General features: G+C 48.8%; 1 protein-coding gene across 1 annotated transcript in view; it reads left to right on the plus strand.

Moving 5' to 3' along the window:
* Nucleotides 1-515: 515 nt before the first annotated feature.
* Nucleotides 516-27,693, plus strand: part of LOC146855102 (potassium voltage-gated channel subfamily A member 5-like) — a 429,878-nt gene continuing 402,700 nt past the window's right edge. The window contains exon 1 of the mRNA XM_085652604.1: nt 516-4,273. Within this exon, the coding sequence (XP_085508730.1) occupies nt 862-2,682 (1,821 nt within the window). The 5' untranslated portion in view covers nt 516-861 and the 3' untranslated portion in view covers nt 2,683-4,273. The remainder of the gene's footprint in view (nt 4,274-27,693) is intronic.

Here is a 27,693-nt window from a genome sequence, read left to right on the forward strand (position 1 = left end):
AGAACGCCCCCTCTATCCACAATGGTACATCCCGTTAGTGAAATACTGTGCAACTGTCCCCTCTCTGAGCCTGCAGTTTAGTACCTGTCGCCAGTACCCTTATTGGCACTGCCCCTCTTAGGGCCACCGATACCTAAAAGGAGAGCCGAGCCTTATCACAAAACAGCCTGGCTAGCCACGCCACGGAGGTACACGACACTCTCATCAAGGGGAAGTGGTACCCCTCCCAGTGCATGTACAAGTGTCTGGAAATAAAGCCCCTCGGTCAGGACTGTGTGTGGTCAACTGGTAAGCGTGACTGGGGGTACAGGTGCCCCCTCCCGTAGATTGTTACTGTGACATGCCCGTGTCTGGAGGTAGGAGCCGCCCCCAAGCTACCTCTGGTACCTGTCGATCGAGCCGGGAAGAAAGGCTGCCCCCCGCCCCCTCGCTGTTCTCTCGAAGTGGAGGAGGGGGCGCGGCAGTGGGCGGAGGATGAGCCGCCGGGAGATAGAGATGAACAGATTGCTCTCGCTGGAGAGGGCTGTGTCTGCTTCAGAGGGATGCTGGTAACTATGGATGGAGGGAAAGCGCCTCTTTGACGTCAGGGATGATGATTGCTTTTTCATCCGGGTCCCCTCTCCCCCCTCTCCTTGTGTGATTTATTCGCTGCTCATAAACATTAGGGGCTTGCACGAGCCGTAATTTCCACAATAGGAGGTATTTTTGGTTCCAGGCCGGGTTCGCCGGCGGCTCTCCGGGCCAGGCTCGGCTCTCCCCCACCTGTGGCTGGTCCATGAAGTGCGAGTTTTGGGAGCCGGAGTTGGAGAGCCGCTGAGCCAGCAGCATGCCCAGGGCAGATGGCTCTCTAGTGGCGCCGGGATGGAGATCGCCTTGGTGACTCTGGAAACCAGGGGCGCTGCCGGCCCGGCGCGGGGTGCGGGAGAGCGCGATGATGCCATGGCAGGTAGGGCGCCCGGGAGGATGGACCTGCTGCAGATCCCCACAGCACCATCTTGGCTGAACGAGTACAGCAAAGACGAGGAAGACGGTGGGATCTGCCAGCAGCAGCAGACCCAGGGGACTGGAGGAGGGTGCGACGGGGGCGGTGGTGCTGCCGCTGCTTGCGGTGTGGGCGACTGCCTGAGAGTTAGCGAGAGGACCATGAACCATCCTGGCAGCCAGAATGCCATCGAGACCGTCATCCGCCTGGAGGAGGAGGACTCTCATGCCCACCTGCACCACCACCCCGATGAGGAGGACCACCGCTTCGACATGGGCATCATGGAGCACGAGAGCAGCCAGAGGGTCATCATTAACATCGCCGGCCTGAGGTTCGAGACCCAGCTCTCCACCCTCAACCAGTTCCCCGACACGCTGCTGGGCGACCCAGAGAAGAGGATGCGCTACTTCGACCCCCTGCGGAACGAGTACTTCTTCGACCGGAACCGGCCCAGCTTCGACGGCATCCTCTACTTCTACCAATCCGGGGGTAAGATTCGGAGACCAGTCAACGTCTCAATAGACGTCTTCGCCGACGAGATCCGCTTCTATGAGCTAGGCGAGGAGGCGATGGAGCGCTTCCGGGAGGACGAGGGCTTCTTGAAGGAGGAGGAGAAGCCGCTGCCCCAGAACGAGTTCCAGCGACAGGTGTGGCTGATCTTCGAGTACCCTGAGAGCTCCAGCTCGGCCCGGGGCATTGCCATCGTCTCCGTGCTGGTCATCCTCATTTCCATCATCACCTTCTGCCTCGAGACTCTGCCCGAGTTCCGGGACGAGAGCGAGCAGCCTCAGTCCCTCAAGGGCCAGAACGGCACGCAGGTGCCAGCCGGGCTGCCCAGCAGCCTGACAGACCCCTTCTTCATCATCGAGACCACGTGCGTGATCTGGTTCACCTTCGAGCTGCTGGTACGCTTCTTCGCCTGCCCCAGCAAGTCCGACTTCTCCAAGAACATCATGAACATCATAGACATTGTGGCCATCTTCCCCTACTTCATCACCCTGGGCACCGAGCTGGCCGAGCAGCAGGGCAACAACGGGCAGCAGGCCATGTCCCTGGCCATCCTCAGGGTCATCCGGCTGGTGCGGGTCTTCCGGATCTTCAAGCTCTCCCGGCACTCCAAGGGGCTGCAGATCCTGGGGCAGACCCTGAAGGCCAGCATGCGGGAGCTGGGGCTGCTCATCTTCTTCCTCTTCATCGGGGTCATCCTCTTCTCCAGCGCCGTCTACTTCGCAGAGGCCGACGACCCCCAGTCGCACTTCTCCAGCATCCCGGACGCCTTCTGGTGGGCGGTGGTGACAATGACCACAGTGGGCTACGGGGACATGAGGCCCGTGACGGTGGGGGGCAAGATCGTGGGCTCGCTGTGCGCCATCGCCGGTGTGCTGACCATCGCCCTGCCCGTGCCCGTCATCGTCTCCAACTTCAACTACTTCTACCACCGGGAGACCGACCACGAGGAGCAGGTGATCCTGAAGGACGAGGGCAGCAGCGGGCAGGGCAGCGGCGGCGGCGAGGAGCTCAAGAAGAGCCCGAGCCGAGCCTCCCTCAACAAGTCCGGCCTGCACGCGGACCCCACGGAGGGCATCAACAATGGCACGGGCTCCCTGGAGAAGACCAACCTCAAGGCCAAGAGCACCGTGGACCTCCGGAAGTCCCTGTACGCCCTGTGCCTGGACACCAGCAGGGAGACCGACTTGTAGGAGCTTAAGAGCGAACAGAACGAAAGGGAGCGGGCAAGGCCGACCAAACAAACGAACAACTATAGGGACAAGGCCCTCTATAGGTAGCAGTTGCACAGTATTTTCTGTTGAACACGTTTTTGTACCACTTCTGCCAGTATTGGGGTCATGCATATATTTTCTAAGCCCAGAAGTCCAGGAGTGATCCGATTTTATTCCATGACATAAAGATCATTTATTTATTTTTTAAAAATAAACGGGTGAACAACTCTGCAGCAGGTGCAGCTGAACTATTTTCGGAAAGCAGTGACCTGCACGCAGAAACATTTTGAGCTGGCGAGTAGGAAATCACTTTTATTTAATGGAGGACAAGTTTTAGTGTGAAGAGAATATTTTCGTGAAGGCTGAATGGATTTTTTGTACTGTAGTTCGAACGTATTTTTTCAAACGCCACACACGCACGTACAGACACGTATGTATATGTATGCATACACGTGTAAATATACAAATAATATGTATATATGCACAGCACTGCCCACGTAGAAACACACATACACGCGAATAACAAAAGGGACTTTTTTTGTAAAAAAAAAACTTCAGTAAAGCACTAAAATGACTAGCAAACATCGAATAAACTATTTTTAGACTTTACACTTAATCGTGAACGAACATACATGGTTTATCTAGTACGTGTAGTGAATTTGGTGCTTTTGAATCTAGCAGGAACGTTTTTTTCTGAAAAATACACGTTATTGTACGTTTATATATGTGAGCCTTAATTTATTAAATATTGTAGCTATATTTCCTTACGAAGATATTTTATTAAAGCGCTGAATAGTCCACCTTTTCTAACAGTTCAACGCTCTTCTTTCTTTAAAAACACACACCTGGAACAATGGGGTCTTATTTTCTAGTGAAGGATTGTTTTTTTTTTCTAATTCCCTTTTTTGTAGTCCACCCTTGGTTTCTGTTGCAGACTAGGGCATTGCTACACAGTCCAGTCTGAAGTTGTGTATTAAATTGAAAGGAAAGAGCGGTTTGAGGCCATTAGATGGAATTCGCTCTTTTAACATGAATGCAATGAGGACTGCGCTGCTCCTGGGCGCTCACAGTTCCCCCCCCCCCCCCCCCCAGCCTCAGCATCTTCTGCGGTGGGCCTGGATTGTTTTCTTTTGCATCAGTAAGAAGGCACCGTTTTAGATCAATCACGGCCTTAGGGAAAGTGGGTGCTCCTGGAATTTAGACACAACTCACCCCATGACAGGACTAACACCAAGTGTGAAGCAGTCTTAAAATGGACGGCTCCCTGCTTCCCTTTCTCTTTCTGCTCCATGCCACTGAGGATGTAAACAACACCCGCCCCAATAGTAAATGAAAAGTGGGATCACCCCAAAGTTTGGAAATGCAGAAATGACTCGAGGATGGTGGATGGCACCAGAAGTGTTTGGTGGTCTGCGCGAGCCACGGTCGGATATACATCTTTGGAACAACACCTGTTGGGCTGCTGGAGGACATCCGAGCCTTTTCCACTTCGAGCTCCTGCGCCGCCTGGCTGGCCGGCCTTCTTCCGGTGGAGGAGACATCAAGAGGAATCGACCTGGCAGCATCTGAGGTTTGTGCTTTTCATGTTGTAACACGTTTAGACTGATGGTCATCCACAAAAGCTTAGGATAACCCTGCAACATAGGACTGTTTTTGAGACATGAGCTATGTGCTGTTTTCAGAACTAACTGAATAGCGTTTCGTAGACACAGTAAAAGTGAGTGGCTATTTCTAAGGGGGATTCATTGAAGGTTGTGGGTGGCTGGAACATTGCACCGCAGAGCGCTATGAGACACTTGTCCGCATCTTAAGGTTACATGTCCTCACGCTTAGCAGTCAGCCAGGCCAATGACATTTTGTTTATAATGTTGCATCAATCACATCCATCGTATTCGTTATGTCGAAACATATAAGACCTGCAGCAGATCCTGAAGCTGGATGGAGCTGTCAGAAATCTGCCATGTCCTCCTAGCCCACAGAGATTCCTGAGGTAAACCATCTCCAATCCGTCAGTTGCGAGGACATCACTAGCTTTGTCGCCTGCTATCCTCTGGCCTGCTATTCCAGAATAATGGATCTTTGCTTGCATCATTAAAATACACACGCAATTTCACTGAAATTTCAGAAGCGCACCCACAGCTCTGAGATCTGGGAGAGGGGGTATTCCCATTTCACAGAATAGTAGTACATTGGCTCAATTAAGAAACCTTCCACTAAGAATACTGCCGAAGAGAAATGCCCCAGTCTCCATAGCTTGGTACATACCTTTTTTGAAAGTTGCAATATTTTCGAGTGCTCAAGTAGAGTAATGGTGTTTTTGCACAGATATCACACCGTTCCACTGAGTTAATCAAAATTGAAAATGTATAAAACATGTAATCAAATAAACGTCATGAACCCTCACGTTTTTACTAATTGGCAAACAAAACACCTACCGATGGTCATCAAATAAAATCAAAAGCATCTACATTCCCAGGCTTATTAATGTTAGGGGCTTTAATAACTTTGGACAAAGCGATAGGTTTGACCTTAATGTGCTAACATGCATTAACACAGGTATTCACAAATGATGTTTATTACATTAAAGTCTGCCCTATTGGCTTTTCCAAGGCTGAAAAAAAGTAACAACGAGCAGTGGTAATGCCAATAGGTCCGGCTTATAAATGAAAATGCCTCTTAGGTTATTTATGGTTTTAGGCACTCAGTAAGCCATTTCACATACTCTCTGTCACTCGTTTTTGCACTCAGGCATCTATTCTTCAACCCACTGACTAATTCTTGAATTCCCCCACTTGCATAACCTCAATATAACGTCAGTTCAATGATGTATGCAAAATAAATGACAAGAATAAAGAAAACATGCAGCTGCATAACTATGGCTGGTGAATGCTCGCAATAGAACAAAAACTAAACATACCAGTGGGCGGCGTATTTTGCAGTGGCGTTATTCATAGTGTTTCATTGTTTTTAAGCCCCAGCATGGCCCTCACATTTTCCATAACACAATGGCAGTCTTGGAATGGTAAATAATCTTACACTATGGACAATACCATTCCACGATGGTGGCCTGGTTTAGAGGCAGTTGCAGCCCGGGATATGGTGTACTGTAGAGCAAATGTATGGCGAGTAAGTGGCCTTTAGCTCTCTCTACGGAGTGGTAGTATACTCTAGAAAACAAATATAAGGGAAGGAAAGAAATATAGGGGAAGGAAAGGGCATATTCAAGGAGAAACTGGGAAACTAAACAGCAGTCCTACCAGCCCTGGCACTGAAGCGCACTCATTTTCAGACAGATGTACACTTTCGATAAGACAAACGCTGTCACTCATAGAGCAAAAGAGCCAATGGCTGAAGAGTGCGGACTCACTGGAACCTGCAGTACACGCTAACGGATGGAAGCAGAGTGTAAACTGCAGCCATACAAACCAATGACAGAAGAGGGAAAGAGAGTGAGAATTAGTTCATTATTTTGAATTTATATTTTATACAAGCTTTTGGCAATGAACTAAGTCTGCCAGGCCTTTCAAATTGATTTTAGCAAGAATTATTATAGTGCAAATAGCAAATATTATACCTCTAGGGTTTGTCAAAGTGTGTGTTTGTCACAGACTACAAATGTAATCTGTGGGGTATCATATAACAAAATACCTACCGGCAGGCTTTAACATGGCCAAACACCCTTAAAGAACTAGTAGCTTTAAGGTATTAGTTTCATAATATCTAAAACAGCCTAAAGCCTTTTAGGTTTTTCATAATAAATCGTGTCTGCTATCTTTTTTGTACATTTGTACATTTTGTATATTTTCATAACAAACAGATCAGACTTATGGCATCTGAAATAACTTTACCCAAGGAACCTAGTGAACCCAATGAACAAATAACCCTTATCACTTACTTGCCACCATAACCAATTCAGACTCTAGAGTATAAAGCATAAGTTTCCCCACAAGACAACCATCTAGTAGACCATATTAAAACTACAAATATATACAAAATTGCAGTTGTCTATGTGATATAAAATACCGCATAAAAGGGCTGAACAGGGATTATCATAGTGCATATCTTTTATCCCCATGGTTTGTTTGAGTGGGTCACCAACAGAACAACTCTTACCTACTACGGTACACTACGAGAGTCCATGTTAACAAAATACCTGCCTACTGGCTTTAGCATAGTGTAGTTACAATCCATCCTTAAGACCCTAGGCCACTAATACGTTTTTCACACCAGTTCTTTATATGCAGATCAAACCTCCACCTATGGAATCTGACAGAAGGTGTGTCAAAGAGCCAAAAAGGTCTATAGCGTTTAGCAGTACTTATAAGAAGGCTACAATCACGTCTACGGTATAAAAGATTTTTTAAATAAAATTACATTTGGCATCACAAATAAAATCCCTCTTGAAAGGTTTGAACAAGAATCACCACAGTGGAAACCTTCTTCCCCTGCAGTGTGTCAGAGTTGGAGGGCCATCCCCGCAGCCTGTGCCCGCTACAGCAATCTCTTGGATTGCATGTGATATTATAACTGTCTACAGCCTGTCACACAATGGGCCTCACAAAGATTTACACAGTGCACAGTTTTGTGATGTCAGAGCGGGTATCTAACACTAAACACGCACATACTACATTGATCTGCCAGGTTTCGTGCAACAAAATACCTCTTTGCAGACTTTAATAACGAGCAATAAGAATCCGCCCTAAAATGTCTATTGATTTTAGCAAACGCTTTTCACAGTAAATATGTCAGACATAATGCATTTATCAAATTTCTTCAGATAAACAGATTAGGCCTACGGCCTTGACTATTGGCTAACCATCATAATCAGCACAGTCTTGCTGTATTGAGCAGAAGCTTTTGCAACAAGTTCAGAAGTGCACTGCAAGCGCTGTTTCATACGATTTTGGCTCAACTGAATGCTGTACTAAAGGGAATCCACATGTGGGCGGAGCCTAAGCCCCTTTCTCAGTAGTACTTGTGAAAGGTCGTTTTCAAATGATCACATAGGTCTGGGGACAACTGTACCGTCAAGCCGGTCCTCAAAGGGACTGCTTCCTGTATAGAATTCATATATGTGATAGCATCATAGACACTGTGGTAACTAAGTGCATCTTTCAGTTGTAAAATAGTCCCTCACGCATTCCAGGGGTGATGGAATGATACACCAAATAGCCAATAGCATGAGGTAAGAGAGTAATTCTCCTCCGGGTGAAGGCAAAGGCCACTTCTCATACATTTTGAATAACTAATTACAATATGCCTAAAACAAGGCGAAGCAGTGAAACCAGACGCAACGAAACTACTGAGTCGAGAGACTGAATCTAAATCAGCTGCCCTTTGCTCACACTCATTGGTGCCTTCCCTGCCATGGGAGGCCTGGCACATCCTCTCTTCACTCAGGTGTAGATGTGATGCAGAGGAGCGTCTGACAGCCAGCACAGAGGTCACATTCACAGATTCACCAGTACTGGGCCTGACTTCTAGGAAGTCAATGAATCCGGCCTTTTACTACGGACGTGCCTGTATATGCGCCCCATACATATATATATATATAGTCCCTGCAGCCAAGACAATGGGTGTACTTTAAGCCCATATATGTTATTTTACATAAATAGAGGCATTCAGCATGAAGGTTCATATTAATTTGTGTGATCTTAATGCAGACCCATAAACTAGTTACTTCCATAAGTAGGCGCGTTATGCTGATCGCCGTCAATGCATGCACACAGTTCGGAACCGCCTTCGAAATAGCAGACGCCTCCCTTCTGGCAATTGTATTTATTATATTGATCTCTTTGGGAGGGTTTTAAAGTGCCAGGAACAGTCTGACAGCGACCCCTTGGCACTTCATTTGCAACCCGAGGCTTGCCAGCAGGCGCAGACAGAAGCAGCAATGCACACCCACTTTACTCATCTGACACCTCGGGTGCCCTCTCCTGCTGGACGCTTTAGGCAAGTGAAACGGGATCTTCCTCTTCCGAACGCCGGCTTTTGTCGCACATAACTTTCATTTTGTTCTGACTGCCGCTCAATGAACGGCAAAGCCTTTGGCAGATCCCAGCTCAGCATCTCTGCAAACAAATCTCCTAATCCCCTCCCTCCGCATTACAGCCCTGTGGGAGGAATGCGAGGGATGGGAGGCCTTGGCTGCTGCCATCTCATGAGCATGCCTGCCAGAAAGATGGCGGATGAAGAGCGGGGGCGGCGGGACTCTGAGGAGTTCTCTGCCATTCCCTCCCCCTCTCGCTCCCACGACACTCCAATGGGGACAGCACCTGCTGCGCATTCCTTCAAAGGATGCTGCTGTACATGGCGGCGTCTCACTCAGCGCAAGGCTGCTAGCCTGACTTGAACATTGCTTGGGCGTGGGACAGCGCCTGACTTCGCCATGGTGACAGCTCGCCATGTTGCTACTCATGCACAAGAGACCGTGCATGTGCAATGTTGGAATGATGATAAATATGGGCCCGATGAATCACAAGTTTTTACCCATCTGTGCCAACGGAAAGGGCCTGTGATCTTTGTTCACAATGTGGGGCTGCGAAGCATTCTTTTAGCATTTGAAACACAAAGGTTTTGGTCTTAGGGCTGTACTGAGTTAACCCCCGTATAAAAAAGTGACGTATTGTGAATTGCAAACCTTAACGGAAATCAATGTCCCAGTGATTCCATTGTGTGCAGGGTGAAATGATTTTCTGACCCCTGGTTCTCTTCAGTGTGAGCTGCAGGCTTTTTTGTTTAATCAGTTTTCGTATTACTGTAGCACGCAGAGTATAGGTGAAAAGAGAGCTATTTTTGGTCCGCCAGAGGCCCAGTTTCCAATAATACACTATATTATATTGCTTTTAATGTAATATTAAGAGAAGCAAAAGGTGAAATATCAAGAAGAAATTACAGCGGGGAATCTCAAAATGACTGCCTTTCTGGAAGGGGGCTGGGGAGCGGCAGCACAACAAATTGTCATCAGAAAGCATCTGTGCTTCAGTGTACCCTCAGAGGTGCACTGGCCTGCAAGGAAACTGGGAGATAACGTGAAAGTATGGCCTTTCTTGACGTCTGAGAGGGGCAGAGTCTGTCACACACCAGGCAGAGTCTGTGGCACTGACATGCCACCGACTGTCCCAAGCACCTCAGGTCTCTCGGAGGAATCAGTCTTTCATGGTCTCTGTAAATGGCTGGGATTACCGCGCATGCAGGTCTAGCCGGTCTGCACATAGTCACGAGGCTGCTCAGCTAGTGGTCATGAGGGGCGCATGCAGATACATTTTCAGGAGAGGCCGGGTGGCTCTCTACATTCCTACATTCTTATAATTAAAAGAAAACACCAAAACAGATAGAATTCAAAGTATCAACACATGAAGTTTCTTAACCTTTGGCATGTGGCATCCAAGCAGTGTCCCCTTCTGTACTTCTGTGATGTGGAACTTGGTGCCGATGGAGTGCTCGGCACTTGGTAACATTGACTTCGATCACTCCCATGAGCGGTAGAGGTATGGTACCCCCGTAGGTGTATATCCCTGCTGAGATAGGAGTGAGTGGGGGGTCGAGGAGACGGTTTCTCGTACTGGCTTGAGTAAATCACATTCACGGATGCTCCAGTGTCTATCAGGGCTGGAACAAGGGTGCCGTTGACGTGCACTGTGCTCATAGGTGGGGGACTTTTGTTGCGACCAGACTGTCTGGCAAACAATATTATGAAAATATAGTCATCGTCTTCAAAATGGGCAGCAGCTCCTTGCACGTGGGATGCTTCTGTGGGAGGGGGGTCTTCTAGTGTCAAGTGACATAGGGTTGTGGCACGTCCTCTTGATGTGCCTCCTCTGCATCGCCCTCCTCCTCTGCTGTAGATACTTGCATAATGATTGATTTAGCCACACTTGAAGCATGTCTGCCCTCTTGCCGGCCATTGTTCGGGCGGCTTGTGGTCACCACACCGCAATATCCACACTTCCCTTGGGGTTTACCAGGCGTGGTTTGTGCATGTGTCAGCCCGGGGCGCCGTTGCACCTCATCCACTGTTTCTTCCTTAATCAGAGTCGTCCTCGGCGATAAGGTAGCGGCACCGCTTCGAATTCTGGCAGCCTCCATTTCCTCCGCCCGGCTGTTGGACAGTTCATGGGAGTGTGCTCGGATCAGGATTTCATCTAGGGATATCCCGGGTTGGCGGAATACTTGGCGTCTCAGTACAACAGATTTGCACCCTTGTATTATTTGCACACGGATCTCTTCCTATTGGTCAATGTTGGTACACATGTGTGCGAGTCTCCGTAACCTGGCATAGAACATGTCAACAGACTCTGCGTCTGTCTGCTTGGCTTGCGACCAGTTGAACTGTTCATAGTCCTGGTTCATTTGGGGGCCGAAATGCCTGTTCAGGGCAGCAATCGTCCCCGAAGTGCATCAGCAATGAGCGCCTTCACGGCCCATCGTTCTCTCTGGTGCCTCTGAAGAAGTGGTTGAGGTGCCCAAGCCAGAGCTCCCACCTGGTCACAGCTGTGGCAGGGTCAGCGAGCTGGCTGGAGGGGGGTGATGGAGGCATGCGAGTACGGTGCCGGTACCACTTGAGCGGGTGCCGGTTGCTGCGGGGGTGTTGGATCTCCCATTGTCGCAGTATGGCAGACCCCGGTTGTCTGGCAGGCCAGATGCTGTGGGGGAGGGTCCTTGGCGTAGGTGGGGTGTTTCTGTCACTCAGGTGCACACTCTAGATGGGGATTGACCTTTTGATTCATTGGGTTTCCTCCTCCCCCCCTTTTTTTTGGCAGCCCTGAATGTGAATGAGGCAGAGAGGGGGAGAACCTCCTTCAGTGGTAAGGGAGTGGCCTGTCTTTGCCCAAACAGATGATGGGACTCTTGCTGTGTCCTGGCCTGTGTATGTAATGTGCCTCTCACAGTGGTTTGCGACTAGGTGCCTCCTCCTTAGCTCCACTGGGCTGCCAACCCTGTGTCCATGCCGGTTTGGTATAAAGCAGGCTGATCTCAGACTCCTTGCTGCACCGGTCGGGGACGATGACTCCTGCACAATGTCACTGTGGTCTCTGCCCAAGACGAGCTCTGTGCCTCCAGTCAGCAGTGGGGATTTGAGGCGCTGCAGAGCTACAGGCCAGCTTAGCTGAGGGGAGCCAGGGGCCACACCCCTTTCCTTTCATGGCACACACAGGCCTCCGAGCAGGAGCGGTCCACCACGGGTAGTGGTGCCGGAGAGACACGCACGCTGCGTCGCTGTTGATGATGTACAGGCAGCGGCGTGAGAGGATGAGGCGGGCTCCAGGCAGCAGGTACAACCCTGTGGGGCCGAACTGCCAGTAAGGCTAGCTGTGTGGCTGTAGGAGGGTGGGAGGGGATTTTGGACCTCGGAGATGTCGCTGGCGGCGATCCAGCAGCAAGTGTAGCTGGGGGCCTGGCAGGTGCTGAGGCGGAAGGGAGGGCTAGAGTCCGTTTCTCCCTCATCACCAATGTAAATGGCTGGGCCTACCATGCATGCAGGCCTAGCCGGTCAGCGCATAGTCACAACAGGCACTCGCTGGATGACTGCCCGGCTAGTGATCACGTGCGACCCTAGACCATTGATTTATACCGTCGGTCCGAGCCCGGCCACGAGGGGTGCATTCAGATACATTTTCAGGGAGAGGCCGGGTGGCTCTCTACAGTCTCACCAGCACCCCCTAGGTGGAGTTAATGCACCTTACCATGATTTCCCATTCTCTTGACCTCTAGAAAAAACATATTATCAGTAACAGAGCTAAGAATGGGTGCAGTTGGGGAACGTTAGTAATGTCATTTCGCCAATCGCCAACATGTGACTGAATCAGCAGTTTAGTAAATAATCAGCGAGCAGTGTTCAAACTGTAACTGTGTCATGCCTCACAATATCCTCATGCTGAAGAGGCAAACATTGATGGCTAAGGAGAGAAATGTGTGCTGCACACATCTCTGCTAATGGTGTAGACTGTCGAAGACCACTTTCTTTCAAATTAGTTTTTTGAGGTAAAATACAAACAATTACACTTAAGATTTGCCATCACAAATAGTTAAAATCCAAAAATTGCAGATTGAAGCTTAGTTATATCTTGTTATTAATTACATTATTAAACATTGTATTTGAAAAAGTCATCAACCACAAGGTGTTTCGATGGGGTGCAGCTGTTGCATTGAGATCAGGCATGTTTCCAGTTTATATCGATTTTTTCTACAAAGCCCACACTTTCTTTGTACCAGAGCTATTTCAACGTCATATACCCATGCATCATCGGGGACAAACAGGAGCAAAACTGGAAAGCAAATGAATGCTCAAAATCTCTATCAGTTACCCTAGAAGGTCTCCTTTATAATTATTCCCTGAACTTTAATTAATGGCCCAACACTCATTACGCCCTAAACAGGTCTAAGTGGATTTTAAAAAAGCAAGGAAACTGTGATTCGGTGCTGTGTAGGTAAAATTAAGGACATGTGCCTTGGCTGTATCTTGCATGTCCTGGTAGTGACAACCTATTTGATTTCTCACTGCTGTGAGGCTGCCCTCTCATAAGTTTGCATTGTGAATTCACTGATATGTGCTTCAGTGGTAATTTCTGATATGAAAAGGGTAGCGTGGCCATCTTTCGTATTTTTGGGAATAGAAGTAATACATCCTACTTATTGGTGGAAGCAGATTTTTTATTACTATTTTAGAAATGCCTCCTTTAGAAGTGGGCATTTCTGTGTGCTTATGACTCTTTGTGCCCTGCCTGGTTGTGTATTCAACATATGGTTTAGACTGACAGGAGAAGGGGATGTGCATTTACTCCAGATAGTCATAAGGGTGGGTTGAGTTGTGTCTTGCCTTTCCTGGATGACACAGCTGTGGGCTGAATAGGCCTGGTTTGCATTTAGAGTGGTGGGGGGAGTTGCACCTGCACCTGAACAGGGAAGTGCCTTAATTTCACAATGCTGTTTCCACACCCCTGTAGTGTGTCTGGAAGCAGGACTTGGTACTGAATGGGGGAGTTATGCACTTCTGAAAGTTGTTTGAAATCCCCCCAGAATAAAGACTTTCGGACTATAAGTACAGGTGCTGTGACCCAATGATTTTAGACACTGTGTGGGACTTGTAACCAGATGCTGCTGGCTCTACATGCTACCTGGGGACTTCTGGAGAGCTAGGAGGAACCGCCATGGGACTTGTTTAGTCAGGAGTGCTGACCTGTTGCTCGTTTGTTGAAATAAGGACTGTCACAGTGTTCTGGGACCCTTGTGCTGGGCTGCATGTCTGCCCCCTGCTGGTGTGCCCTCAGTGCTCAGCCAGGACTGCTGTTATGCCCCTGGTCTTTGCAAGCTGGAGAGCATGGTGGAGCACTGTACCTTTTGGTCAAATCCCCAGAAAGCCGCCTGTGTCCTTTACTACTGTGGAATCTACTACTTGCTGTGAGCTCTGCCTGCTGCCCCACAGTGGGCCAACTTTGCAGAGCTGTAGCCATTCCTGGTTTACATGGTTCAGCTCCGCGGGCCGCAGGATGGGCCGCTTGAGATCAGAAGAGATGTCCAGCATAGACACCCTCTGATACCGAGGGCTGATGAGCATCGGGTGACAAGAGCTGCATCACTTACTCACGGGAAGCCCTTCTGGTGAGTTCTGCCTACAGGGAGACCCAGCAAAGTCTCCCCGTCGGCGGCAGCAGGGCTTGTTTGCCCCCCTCTTTTTTTCTTTCATGCCTGCATACCGAGGGGGACATGGTATCTTGTTGAGGAGTACAGGGAGAGCCTGCAAGAAGGCCCCCTCATATTTTTCTTTGAAAGTAAAAACTCTTCATTGCTGTCAGCAGCTGCTCCGCACGCTCGCGGGCAGCTGCCTGAGTGGCACATACCTAGGTGGCAGTGGTTGAAGTGGTGTGCCCCAGGCTGCAACTTCAACTGAGGGCCCCTGCCGCTTGGAGAAACTTACAGCCGTTCCCCTTTGTCCACATTATCGTAAAACGAGGATTAGGTGCGCAGAATATCCTGTGCCCTAGTTTCGTTGGTGACTGCAATTCTTCTCATGCAATCCTAACTAGCATATTATACCAAATACGAGTGCAGATGTGCTGCAGCCTAGGTTCAGATGGAAAATATTTTGTGACCCATGCCAGTGTTGCCAACTGTTATGATGATTGATGGATGTTACCACTGCCCTTCATTCCCTGATGTGATGATTTGTGTCATGTATGCCTTGCATTTGTGAGGATAACAGGCCTTAATTCAGGATTCGTCTTATATGAGTAGTGATGGTGTTTTTGTAACGTCTGCACCCTACAAGTATTTACTTGACTGCCCTACCTTGTGACGTCATGACAAGTGCCTAGTGGCACAGTCATTTATGTGATTGTAGTCTAATGTGTTTTTATGTATAATACAAAGGATGTTTTTATAGAACCGTGTGTGGAATCTCTTTTTGTAGTGTGCCCACTGTGTAACTGGTGTATGAGTGTGTTTCACAAATGCTTTACACATTGCCTCTGGGATAAGCCTGACTGCTCTGCCAAGATAACCCAGAGGGGTGAGCAGGGTTATATTGGTTGTGTACCTCCCTTATCCTGACTAGAGTGGTGGGTTCTGCCTGGCTTAGGTGCAGACCCTAGCCAACCGGATTTTGTTTTTTCTAACAGGTGTTCTTACAGGATAAACAGGTAGAATGTTGGCAGAGCTCCAAGTGGAGCACATAAAGATTACATGATCTGAAAAGAGCTTATTTAACATGCAAAAGGACCTAGATCCAAGCGAATTTACCCAATGGAAGTTACTCGCCTAAAGGATAATGCTTTTCTCATAGGCCTCATGCAGCCTGGTCAATGTCTGTTCGTATCTGTGAGCCAAGCTGGTGCGCAAAAGTTATCCGAGGAACAGTGGCGGCCACTACTTAATGGGGGTGGTGTGGCGGAGGAGGAGGGAGGGGTAGTAAATGTGAAAAATAAAAAACTCTTACCTGCAGCCTGGCCCTCTGCTTCTCGGTCCTCGGCCCTTCGGTCCACTCCTGGACCAGGAAGCATGAACCAGGAAGGACACAGACTCCCACACTCCCATAGCCTATCATGATGCTGCGTTACAGCAACATAGTTTTTGGTCTGAGCGCTGTGTTTTTGTGCTCAGAGAGGCACTGGGAGGCTGTGCATGTTCTCCACCCAGGCTGTGCAATACAGCCAGAGGAGAACATGCAAAGTGAGAATGTTTGAACGGCCCAAGACGGCCGGCTAAACTGTCATGCACACTAAGCGTGTGCTCACCACTCCTCCCCTGGCCCCTGCACAGGCAGGCCCCACCCTGCACCTAAGTAGAAACGGAAAAATAAAATGATTATAACATTGCATTATCATTTTATTTTTCCTTTTTAAACTGCTTGCAGAGCAGTGGGTCGAAGATCCTCTCCCTTAGCGGAGGAGCTGCTGCTGCCCAGGAACCATATTAATGCCCAGAGTTACTATGCACTTTTCAGCTACTCAGGGGGTACAAACAGGAGCATCATTCATTTTTGGCACAAACATTGTTTAGCATTGAAAGTTAGTGTGAGCACAGCACCTAAATTGCATAGCATCGTAGAGGGCCAATTCATTGTTATTTTTATTCAAAGGGAGTTTAAACCGAGCGGCAACAATGGAAAGCTCCTAGGATTTGACACAAAGCCAGATCTACTAAGCAGTTGTGACCTGGCTTTTCAACAAATCCTAAGGTAGTATGGTATCAGGCACAAAGAGGCAAGGAGATTATTATATAACATGCAGATATAAGTGTATAATTTCAGCAAAACTACACATTTTAAGACTCTTACCCCTCCACGGTTCTTAATTTTGTACAAGTGACCGCATTTCAAGTACAAATGTCACCAGTGGTTCACTTAACAGGCTATTTTGTGCTCACATGACTAATGACATAATCAACGTGTGACTAGTAGCAAATCTGGAAGTGTAACGTTTTTAAACATTTGCACAATGCAGTGCTACAGAGTTTCATTGCATTGCATTTGTTAAATCTGAGTCTTAGTTGGTAGCTGTTAGAAATGGGGGTCTCTAGTTGGCAGTGGTATGCAGCCTGTCCAAGTAGGGACCCTTGTTTCTAGTGAGGGTAAAGAAGTTACACACCCAAGATAACCCCTGCTCACACCCACCCACCCCGGTAGCTTGGCACGAGCAATCAGGCTTATCTCAGAGGCAATGTGTAAGGCATTTGTATAAAACACACACCGTAACATAGAAAACTCTACAAATGGACACCATACCAGTTTAGAAAAAGAAACAATCTTTATCGAAACCAAACAAGACAAAAGAGACAAAAATCCAACCTACATAACTCAAAATATCACTTTAAAAAGGTTTAAGCAATTATGTCCATAGAACTCTATGGATGCCATGATTTTAGCACAAAGTAATTCAGTGCATAAAATCCACAAGAAGAAACAGCCACAGAGTAGGGAAGTGTTGGAAAACACAGTGATTCATCAATTCTTAAATTTCTGGGGAAGCCATGAGTCAGTTCTGCTGCACGCAGGAGAAGTATTGTATCGGTTCCGAACAGCAATGCATCGCAATCCGAAGACAGTTCGGGTCTGCAGGTGATGCAGTAGAAAACTTGATGCACAGGTGCGATGCTTGGAAATCCAGATGCGTTGCAGTTCAATGTGGTGGTGGGTCGATTATTTCAGCCGCAGACCAGTGATGCATCAATTCTTTCAGCCGGAGTCAGTGCGTTGGTCTTAGACGTTGGAGACATGGTGCACTTGAATTGGGCTGGTGCGGTTCGCCGGGACCTGTGAACAGGCACGGTGTCAATTTCTATGGCTGTTCGGCAGAGGTGCATGGAAACCTCTCCCGCACAGCAGCGCTCCCCACGCTGCGCAGCTCCACCTGTCTGCGCCCGTCTCCCGTGCCCGCTGCTGCAGAGTATTTCTAGTGTTCAAGGACCTTCTGGGCTGCCGCTGGTATTTGTTGTTGACAGTGTTGCTGGTATTTGTTTCTGACTGTGTTGCATTTTAATGTAATTTTACCCTAATTGTATTGTATTTTCACTGCCCTTTCCCTCCGCTCTGTTTTCGCCGTCCCTTTACCCGCCGCTGCCTCCCCTGCAGCCCCGCCCCCTTGCCCTCCGTTTCCCTCACCGTTTCCCGCCACTGCATCCCCTGCGGCCCCGTCCCCATTCGCTGTTTTAGCGCCCTCCTCCCAGCTGCTCCTCCCTCCCTCCTCCCTATTTATGGTGGCTGCTGCGCCAGAGGCAAGCCCGTCTGCGCCCGTCCGCGCCAGGACCGCACCCAGTGCCAGAACCCCATGACCCCATGAATGCCACGACACCAGACTCCACACACTCAACACTGGCTGAGACCGCAACTGCTCCCAGGCCGCCCCGAAACGCACCCACGGACCCTTCTCCTGCCACACCTGCAGCTTCACCTGAGACAGAGCCACCAAATCTTCAACGACAGAACCCAACCACCTCCACTGCATACTCCTCAACACCCGCTCCGCACGCAAACACGCCATCGAACTATGGGACCTGCTCGACACCTCCGCCCCAGACGTCGCCTTTCTGACCAAGACCTGGTGGAACAACGCCTCGGCTCCCGACATCGCCATCGCCATCCCGGATGGCTACAAAATCACCAGCAGAGACCGCACCAACGGAATCGGAGGAGGAATAGCCGTCATCCACAAGTCCCCCCTCAAGGTCTCCACCCACTCAGACGACACCCTCAGCACTGCCGAACAACTGCACTTCCGGATCCACACCGACCCCAACACCACCCTCAGAGGAACCCTCATCTACAGACCCCCCGGCCACAGTTCAGCGATGCCATCACCGACCTCGTCAGCACCCACGCTCTCACCTCCATGGACTACCTCGGGGACTTGAACTTCCACCTCGAGAACAACAACGACGCCAACTCCACCACCCTGATCGACAACCTCGCCAACCTTGGCTTCAGACAACTCGTCACTGATCCCACCCACGCCACCGGCCACACGCTTGACCCCATCTTCTCCACAAGCAACCATGTCTCCTTCGTCCAAACCACCAAACTCCACTGGACCGATCATCGCTGCATCCACTTCACCTACAACAAGACCACAACGCACCACCATGCCCAACAGCTGCCCCGTCGCTGCTGGAGCAAAGTCACTGAGGGCCAGCTGGTCGCCACCCTCGCCCTGAACCCACCCACCGAATCCACTGACCCAGACGCCGACGCCCGCAACCTCCGACTGTGGATCAACAACTGTGGCAACACCCTCGCCCCGCTCAAGAAACCCTCCAACAGCCGCACCAGCAAGAAAGGCACCTGGTTCACCGAATAACTCCAGACCTCCAAACGCACCTGCAGGAAACTGCAGAAGAAGTGGATCCATGAACAAACAGCAGACAGCCACGCAGCCCACAAGGACGCCACCCGCAGACACCACCACCTCATTAGTCTCGCCAAGAGATCTGCCTTCAAAACCCACCTGGACAACAACGCACACGACAGCAAAGAGCTCTTCAGCATCGTGAAAGAACTCTCCAACCCCAGCGCCAACGCCAACGACATCCCGCCCTCACAAGAACTCTGCGACTCGCTGGCTACCTTCTTCCACCACAAGATCACCGACATCCACAACAGCTTCAACACATCGACCACCCCGACAACTCCAGATCCCACCACACCCGCGTACCCCACCCGCATCCACAGCCTGACCTCTTGGACCAACGTCAACGATGCCGAAACCCGCAAGACCATGAACTCAGGATCACCGTCAGACCCCTGTCCTCACCACATATTCAACAAAGCCGACGCAGCCATCGCGCCCCAACTTCGGAAAGTGATCAACACCTCCTTCGAGACATCCACATTCCCGGAAAGCTGGAAGCACGCCGAGATCAACGCCCTCCTCAAGAAACCCAAGGCGAACCCCAAGGACCTCAAAACATCCGGCCCATCTCCCTGCTCCCGTTCCCGGCAAAGGTGATCGAGAAAATCGTCAGCATGCAACTGACCCGATGCCTCGAAGACAACAACATCCTGGACCCGTCCCAGTCCGGATTCCTGAGAAACCACAGCACTGAGACAGCCCTCATCGCCGCCACAGACGACATAAGGGCCCAACTGGACAACGGCAAAACATCAGCCCTCATCCTCCTGGACCTGTCAGCCGCCTTCGACGCGGTCTGCCACCGCACACTAAAATCACGCCTCCAAGAAGCTGGAATCCAAGAGAAGGCCCTGGAATGGACCACATCTTTCCTCTCTGGCAGAACCCAGAGCGTCCGCCTCCCCCCCTTCTGCTCCAAAGCCACCGACATCATCTGCGGCGTAGCCCAAGGATCCTCCCTCAGCCCAACGCTGTTCAACATCTACATGGCCCCCTCGCCCATGTCGCCTGCCAGTACGACCTCAGCATCATCTCCTACACACCCAGCTGATCCTCTCCCTAACCAAGGACCCACATACCGTCAAAACTAACCTCCATGAGGGAATGAAGGCCGTCGCAGAATTGATGAGGAACAGCTGACTGAAGCTGAACTCGGACAAGACAGAGGTCCTCATCCTCGGTTCCACCCCCTCAGCTTGGGACGGCTCCTGGTGGCCGACCACGCTAGGAACAGCACTGACACCCACAGACCACGCACGCAACCTGGGTATCATCCTCGACTCCTCCCTCTCCATGTCGAAGCAGGTCAATGCCGTCTCCTCCTCCTGCTACAACACCCTCCGCATGCTCCGTAGGATCTACAAGTGGATCCCCACTGAAACAAGAAGAACGGTGACACAGGCCCTCGTCAGCAGCAGGCTGGACTACAGCAACGCACTCTACGCAGGTATCCCGACCAAACACCTGCGACGACTGCAGTGTATCCAAAACGCCTCCGCCCGACTGATCCTCAACACCCCTCGCCGCAGCCACATCACCCCCCACCTGGGAGACCTACACTGGCTCCCCATCGAAAAGAGGATCACCTTCAAGCTACTCACCCACGCCCACAAGGCCCTCCACAACACTGGACCAGCATACCTCAACGACCGACTCAGCTTCTACACCCCCACCCGCCAGCTCCACTCAGCCAGACTACTCCCTCGCCGTTGTCCCCCGCATCCAACGAACGACCGCCGGCGGAAGAGCCTTCTCCTTCCTCGCCGCCAAGATCAGGAACACCCTCCCTACCCACCTGCGGCAGACCCAGGACCTGCTCACCTTCAGAAGACTTCTCAAGACTTGGCTCTTTGAGCAGTAGCAGCACCCCCCTCCTCTCAGCACCTTGAGACCCTCACAGTATGTAGTGTGCTTTACAAATACTATGATTGATTGATTGATTGAAAAACAGGTGCTGGAAGGGTGCATTGATTTTGCAGCCTTTTGCAGCAGGAACAACCCCCAAGGGCCAGGAACTGGAACTGGCACCACCCCGCAGGTCAGACCTCCCAGCAGTGGAGATCAGGGATGTTGCAGGTGAAGTCTTCGATGGGCCTGAGACTTTCAACAGGAGGCAAGCACATACAAGCCCTTGGAGAACCTTTGGAAAGCAGGATTCAAAAGCAAAGTCCAGTTCTTCCATTGACCACAGACCGAAGCAGAAATTGCAGGCCAATCCAGCAAAGCAACACGCAGCAAAGGGGCAGTACTCCTTCTGAAAGCTCTTCAGCTCTTCTTGGCAGATCTCAAAGTCTGGGGTTTTAGGTCCAATACTTATACCCCTTTTGACCTTTGAAGTAGGCATACTTCAAAAGAAAGTCTTTGTTGTCCACAAAATCCTGCCTTGCCCTGCCATGGCTCCAGATACACTACCGTCAGCGAAGACAGCATTGTGAGAGGCCAGGCACAACCCTATTCAGGTGTCAGTGACAACTCCTCTCACCACTCTAGCTCAGGAAGGCCCATCAGCCTGGTGATGGGCCATCACAATACACAGGGCACACCTCAGCTCCCTTTGTGTGACAGTCTAGAGGGAATGCGCAAACAAAGCAGAAGAGTGGTGTTAACAAATATTTTTAATACGATCAAAACAAATGAATACACTAGGTCAATCAACACATTATCATTTGTGCACTGCATAGTTTTATCAGTAAAACTGTATGTTATTTGCAATTGTAAGGGTAAACAAAGTGTTGTCTGTAATGGCAGTTCACTAACACACCATACATACTCTACTCTATCCCCCTCTATTCTAGGACCCTGTATGCCCCGCCACTATAGGCCCCTCACTCTACGCCCCCAATACTATGCCCTCTCCATTCTACAACATTTTACTCCTCTCTGCACCAGTCCTGTCTATGCCACTCTACCTCACTCTACTCCATTACTCTCTATGACAGTCCACACTATGCCACCCTATTCCCCTACCCACCACTGTACTTCACTCTGTGCCACTTCACTACACTGCACACACCTCTACTCCACTCCACACAACTCACATCTATACCACTAACGTTTAGCCATGCTGACCAGCAGCCTCACTTGTGTACAAACATGGCAAAATCCACTGGCAAAGCCAACAGCTCTTGAATAGGTGAGACAAATTGCCTTGCCAATGCTTTTTCCACCGGACATTTTCCCGATGGGCTGGAGACCTTGAGGGTTGGTTTCTGAGGAAGAGGGTTACTGATGTCACGTCTTTAAATTTTTTCAGCTCCCCTTTATGTAATTACAGCATGCAGAGGGGGTGCTTTACAGGAGAGAGAGGAGAGAGCAAGGTAGATGAAAAACAAAAGGAGAGAGAGTGATGGGAAAGGAGAAAGAGAGGGAGGCTGGTTTGAACTTTTTTGCCAGGGATGATTTTGTGTCTCACTATGCCCCTTCTTATGGAAATATCTAAAAGAACACAGGTGCTCTCTAGGTCAAGTCATGCAGACATTTGATTTAAAAGCTACGGTTCGTGTTGCTGTAGGGCACACGCATGATTGATACTTGGGGGTATATTTACTAACATTTGATGCAACACAGCACAGCAAGTGAAGTTGCTGTGCTGCGCTGCTTGCGAGAGTGAGCAGAGCAGTGCCATATATTCAAAGATATGGTGCAGTTCTGCTCTAGCCTAGTGATGGAGAACTTGTGGATGCCTTGTGCAAAAGCAGACACCCTTGCATCATGGTGCAAGAGTGCCTTCATTGTGGTCAGGATAGTTTTTATGAGGGGAGGAAAGCCTTCCTGCACAGATGCTATCCATTGAGACTATTTCCTCCTCGAACGTGTGCTGCATAATCCAGCACACATTCAAAGAGGAATAAACAAAGAGAAATAAAGATATTTCACCTTGTTACACCAGCCTCAGGTGGGCACAACATTTTGGCAAAAACCCATGTTTACTTGTGTTTGTAAATGTGGGTTTGCATCAAAATAAAGGGTGGGTGCAAGGGAACACCCATGCACCACCCATCTAATGCCTACTTGACGCAAGGCAACACAAGGCAGAACTATGCTCTGCACTCTGTTACTTTTTTCTTTTTAGAAAGCCACACAAAACCACGCACATTAAGATTTGTGTGGCTTTGTAAATCCCAAAATGGATTTTGCATCCGGGCTGCACCAAATAAGTGACTTAACTCTGACACAAAATCTTAGCAGATCTGGGCCTTGGTGTCTCTTTGGCAATGCACGGAAAAATGTGCACAGGGAACTTGTAAAAAGGAATGGGTATGCTACGCTAATTGGTAGATAAAAACATGTCAAAACAGAGAGGTGTGTCCAACCTTACCATGCCTTTGACAAGGCACAGAGTAAAATCAGAGTCCACTGTGCTTTTTGTTTCACCAGTAAGCTGCTGCAACTACTACACCATGTTAAGAGCCTGCCCTGGCCTTGCCATTACATGTCATTTAAATAGAGATGTGAAAGCATAGACCTGACGTTCATCATAAGGCGTTTCCATCTTGATCTAATGTCTTTAGTTTTCACTAACCACTACTTAAACATCTATGCACTCAGTATTCTTACTCTACCCTGTATGTCGAGTAGTTCACCATATTACTCAAACATGCAAAGTAGTTCAACAAGACTTTGAAATCTAATATCTGTTCAAGAATTTAAAGTGACAAAACTTGGGAACGTGCCTGAACGGATCTGGTTTCTCTGTCACTTCCTGTGTGTCACATTTAGTCTGTGCCAACAGCCTCTGGTCTGGGTATGGACTACTTGCCTGCGTAATTTATTAGGTGAATACTGCTAGCCCCCAGGCCTCTCCCTCCCACCTGTTGAGCATTCCTTCAGTTCAATTTTAGCTGTTGCTGACCAGAGCCCTGGGCTGCTTTGCCCCATCAACAGAATGAGGGAGACTACATTTCTGTTTCAGACAGGGATCCCTTTGCACAAGCGTGGGACATTTCAGAAGAACAAATTACAGTGACGCCTCAATTTACATTTCGATGCCTAGTATACGCTGCCCTTTAAAAAAATAATGTATTAGGAATCAGGTTCATCTAATTATTGACAAATATGAACTTTTTCCATCATATTTTGAAGGTTGAAGTCACTATATTTAAAATAATGTTGTTTTTAAAAGTATTCTAGAATATAAAATATACATCTTTGAAACTGTACATTTTATGGTATACATATAAGAGTTACAAACATGAAGAAACATGTCCTCTGGGTTTTATGCTAGTTACAATGTAGGCATTTGTTTCAAGGTCATAAAAAAGTGATGATTAGATTACTTAACCGTTAATCAAGATTGAACTTCATTGCTCTGTTGGCGAGTAAACAACCCAGCTTTAAATTTATGAGAATATTTTTAATATTTTAATACATTTTATAACTGGTAGCATTAGTTCACGCGGTAATATACATAAACCCCCCTCTATTTATTGCCACCGCTTCAGGATCGTCACATTGTGCCTTTTCTGTTTCTGTTTCATGTATTAATTTCAACCACTGATATCCGTCTTTTTCTTTCACCATACGCCATTTAAAGTCCATCTCCTATACCACTGAAATGCGAGGCAGCCCTGAAGCAACATGTGTCCAGGAACTACTTTCCCCCATTTTTCAAGAGGCACGTGCTTGTTCCATAGTCATAATTTGGGCCTGAATTAATAGTTAGATACTATTTTACTTCAGCTTGTGGAGAAGGCACCTTGTTGAGTACAGATAAAAAGGCATAAAAAGAACAAGTATTGCAAATTACAGGTCTTGTCTTAATATGTTGCATCCTGTACTCTGTAAATAAAGAATGAGCAGTTCCTGGGGGTGCTGTCTAGGACAGGGGAAAAGGGGGGGAGGGGAAGCACAGGTGTTTCTTCGTAATGCCCTCACACATGCTTCATGCTTCATCATATGGGCATTTGCCCCTCGTCTGGCCGGCGCTGCAATGCCTGACGGGCTCCCGAAACCGGGGCTCTTTGTCGGGGATCTTTTGAAGAAGCCGTATGGGTGCGTGTGGGTGTGAGGGTGAATAGGTGCACTAGGGGTGAGGTGGATAAAAAAGGTATAAGAGCAATCCTGCCAATTACAATTTTAATTCATGAGGTAGCTCCAACCTTATTAAAATTGTGAAGAAGCCCTGTGTAGGAAATAATGTTCCCTAAGGGCTAAGCTTGAGTGAGTGTGGTCAACATGTTTCGTGCCCCATCTGCCCCAGAAGGGGTCAATGGCACTTCGTCAGGACCGAGAAATTGAGAGGTGAGTGCACCGCCGTATCGCAGTAGTTTGCTGATACCGGCAGAAGGAGGTAAGTGAAGAGTTGGTACATAGGGTGCACCAAAACCCCCAATGGCCTAATTCGGGCTGACGGGGAAGTACAGAGCACTACAGTTGCTCCGGAGTGGTGGTAGACAAGCAACTTCGCCGGTGTCCTACCCTCGCTCTGGGCCCTGTACTCTCACAGGCACACCTACCACCCTGCAATCAGATGCGACGAGCATTTTATTTATGGTTTACTGGGAATAGGAGCTAGAGCCAAGAAGGAGAGTCTGCCTGCTCTGGTGCAATGGAACATGGCCACAACCAAGAGTGCATGAGAAGAGGAACAAAGCATGTGAGAGAGCACATAAGGCTGAAGCTGAGAGTTGAGATACTCAGGAGAAGTTTGTGGGCTGAGATACCCAGAAGAAGTGCCCTGTGCACCATGCAAAGTGTCTTAAACAAAATATGTTTATTCACTAAAAACCTGTGAAATAGGTCAACTGGTTTTTAACCCAATGATCCTGGAGTAAATTAAATAAAAGGAAAACCAACTGGAATTTAAGAGATTGGTGCTGAGATAAATTAGGTAAAAACATGGAATCTGCATTTTGCACAATCTGAAGATGCCAGATAAGAGATATTTAGATAAGCCTACCAAGACCGCATTCCATTGATTTCCACAGGATGAGAGAGCTGTCTGAATCACTGACTTTCTTCTTTCAACTAGGAGGCAAAGAAGAATTTTATTTCTGCTTTTCAAAAGGGAGTAATATGCCTCCTGTTCAGAGCTACAGGAGCAAAAATGGATTCCAGGCTGAGTAAGTCATGCCCCTTCAAGAGGTGCCCTTCTAGTCCTGGACCCTTGTAAAGTGAATCTATTGCTGCCCAGATAGCCAAAATCCAAAAGTGGTAACTTAGAGATTTTTGGGCTAAAAACTGCCCTGAGGACCAGGTGAGACTAGGACCATACCGTTCCCCTATCCGCTCAAGGCACATCGCCGGTTGGATTGACTTGGCGGCTTCTCCCGCTACGTTCTTCTCGGCAGCAACAAATTCATTTCCGCTGCCCTTCGCATTAGATGTATCAGACCTCGTGGACCAGTTTTGGGCTACACCCTCTGTCTCGTCTCGCTGGAGATTTTTGTCTTCCATTTTAGAGAATACGGGCCTGATTTAGATCTTGGCACGACTCCCATTGTCCCTCCATGGCAGTGGTTACAAGTATTTTTAACGCCTTCACCAGATGCCGATATCTTCTAAGGGGACCTAGTCTCCATTTTAGAGTTTGGATTCCTCTTGCAGGACAAGGCAGAAGAGCAGTTCTGAAGAGGGATCTATGAGGCCGGATACATTCTCGCAGAGGTCTTGCTGGAATGGGTTTACCGCTACGGCGAAGCTCCAACTGGGACAAACCTACTTCTTCAGCCCACAGAAGTTGCACTTTTGCCGGATTTCCTTTGGTGGCTGGTCCGGGTCCTCCAGAGGTCTGGAAGATCTAACAGTTTCTAAGTCCAAATTTTGCAGTGGTCATTCTCTTTTTCTCTTTACCTAAGGCTTCCAGACTTCACAGGATGCTCTTAGGATTTTTAGGGTTTGATCCTGCCAAAGCTTTGACAAGTCCAATGCAGGTCCAGTTGGAACTGGCAAGTGGTCTTCCAGGGCTCAGTGTTTTGTCAGCTTGTTCTGTCCTTGTAGCCACTCAGAACGTTAGCACATCTTGGAATCCAAATCATTATCCTGGGTTCAAGGGAGCGCCAGTCTGGTCCTTCAGGGCTCCTCTCAGGTCACAGCAAGCAGGATTCAGTCCTCTTCTGTTCCTCTGCAGGTCTAGAAAGTGATCTGAAGAGGGTGCCTTGGAATGCTAGTGAGTAGGGGTAACTCCTAAACAATGGGGTAAATGTTCCCCGGGACAATCCTATTCACTTTTTCATCAGTTCGAGTTTGCCCTACTGGAAACAATCCTACAGCCTACAGAGTCACTCACTCCTAAATTCCAAGATGGGGGAAATCCTTCCTCCCTAGTGCATAGCTCTTGTGTTCCAGCTGCAATGTGACCAGGAAAATGTGAAGTCCCCTCCCTTGTGTCCACTCCAAACCAGTTCTGGGTGTAGCTTTTTTCCCATTGACTCTGGAGATAGCTTGGCTAGTGTTAGCCTTGGGGATAAAGGATTTTATTTTTTCAGGTCTCTCCTTACACTAAAATATGAATGGGCAGGCCTAATTTCTGTCCTATTTAAGTTAATTAAGTTTCTGGGTCGATTCCAACTGTCCTTCCTGGACTGAAAGATATCAAATGCCCCACCCAGCACATCCCGTCTCTAGTCCCAAGTCATTTTTCTGCTGTAGGAGCGGTGTTCACATCTCCTTAAGGTCCAACATTTGCTGGAGAGCTGCTGGCAGGCTAATA

Source organism: Triturus cristatus, chromosome 4_1, assembly GCF_964204655.1.
Source record: "Triturus cristatus chromosome 4_1, aTriCri1.1, whole genome shotgun sequence".
Taxonomy (NCBI): Eukaryota; Metazoa; Chordata; class Amphibia; order Caudata; family Salamandridae; genus Triturus; species Triturus cristatus.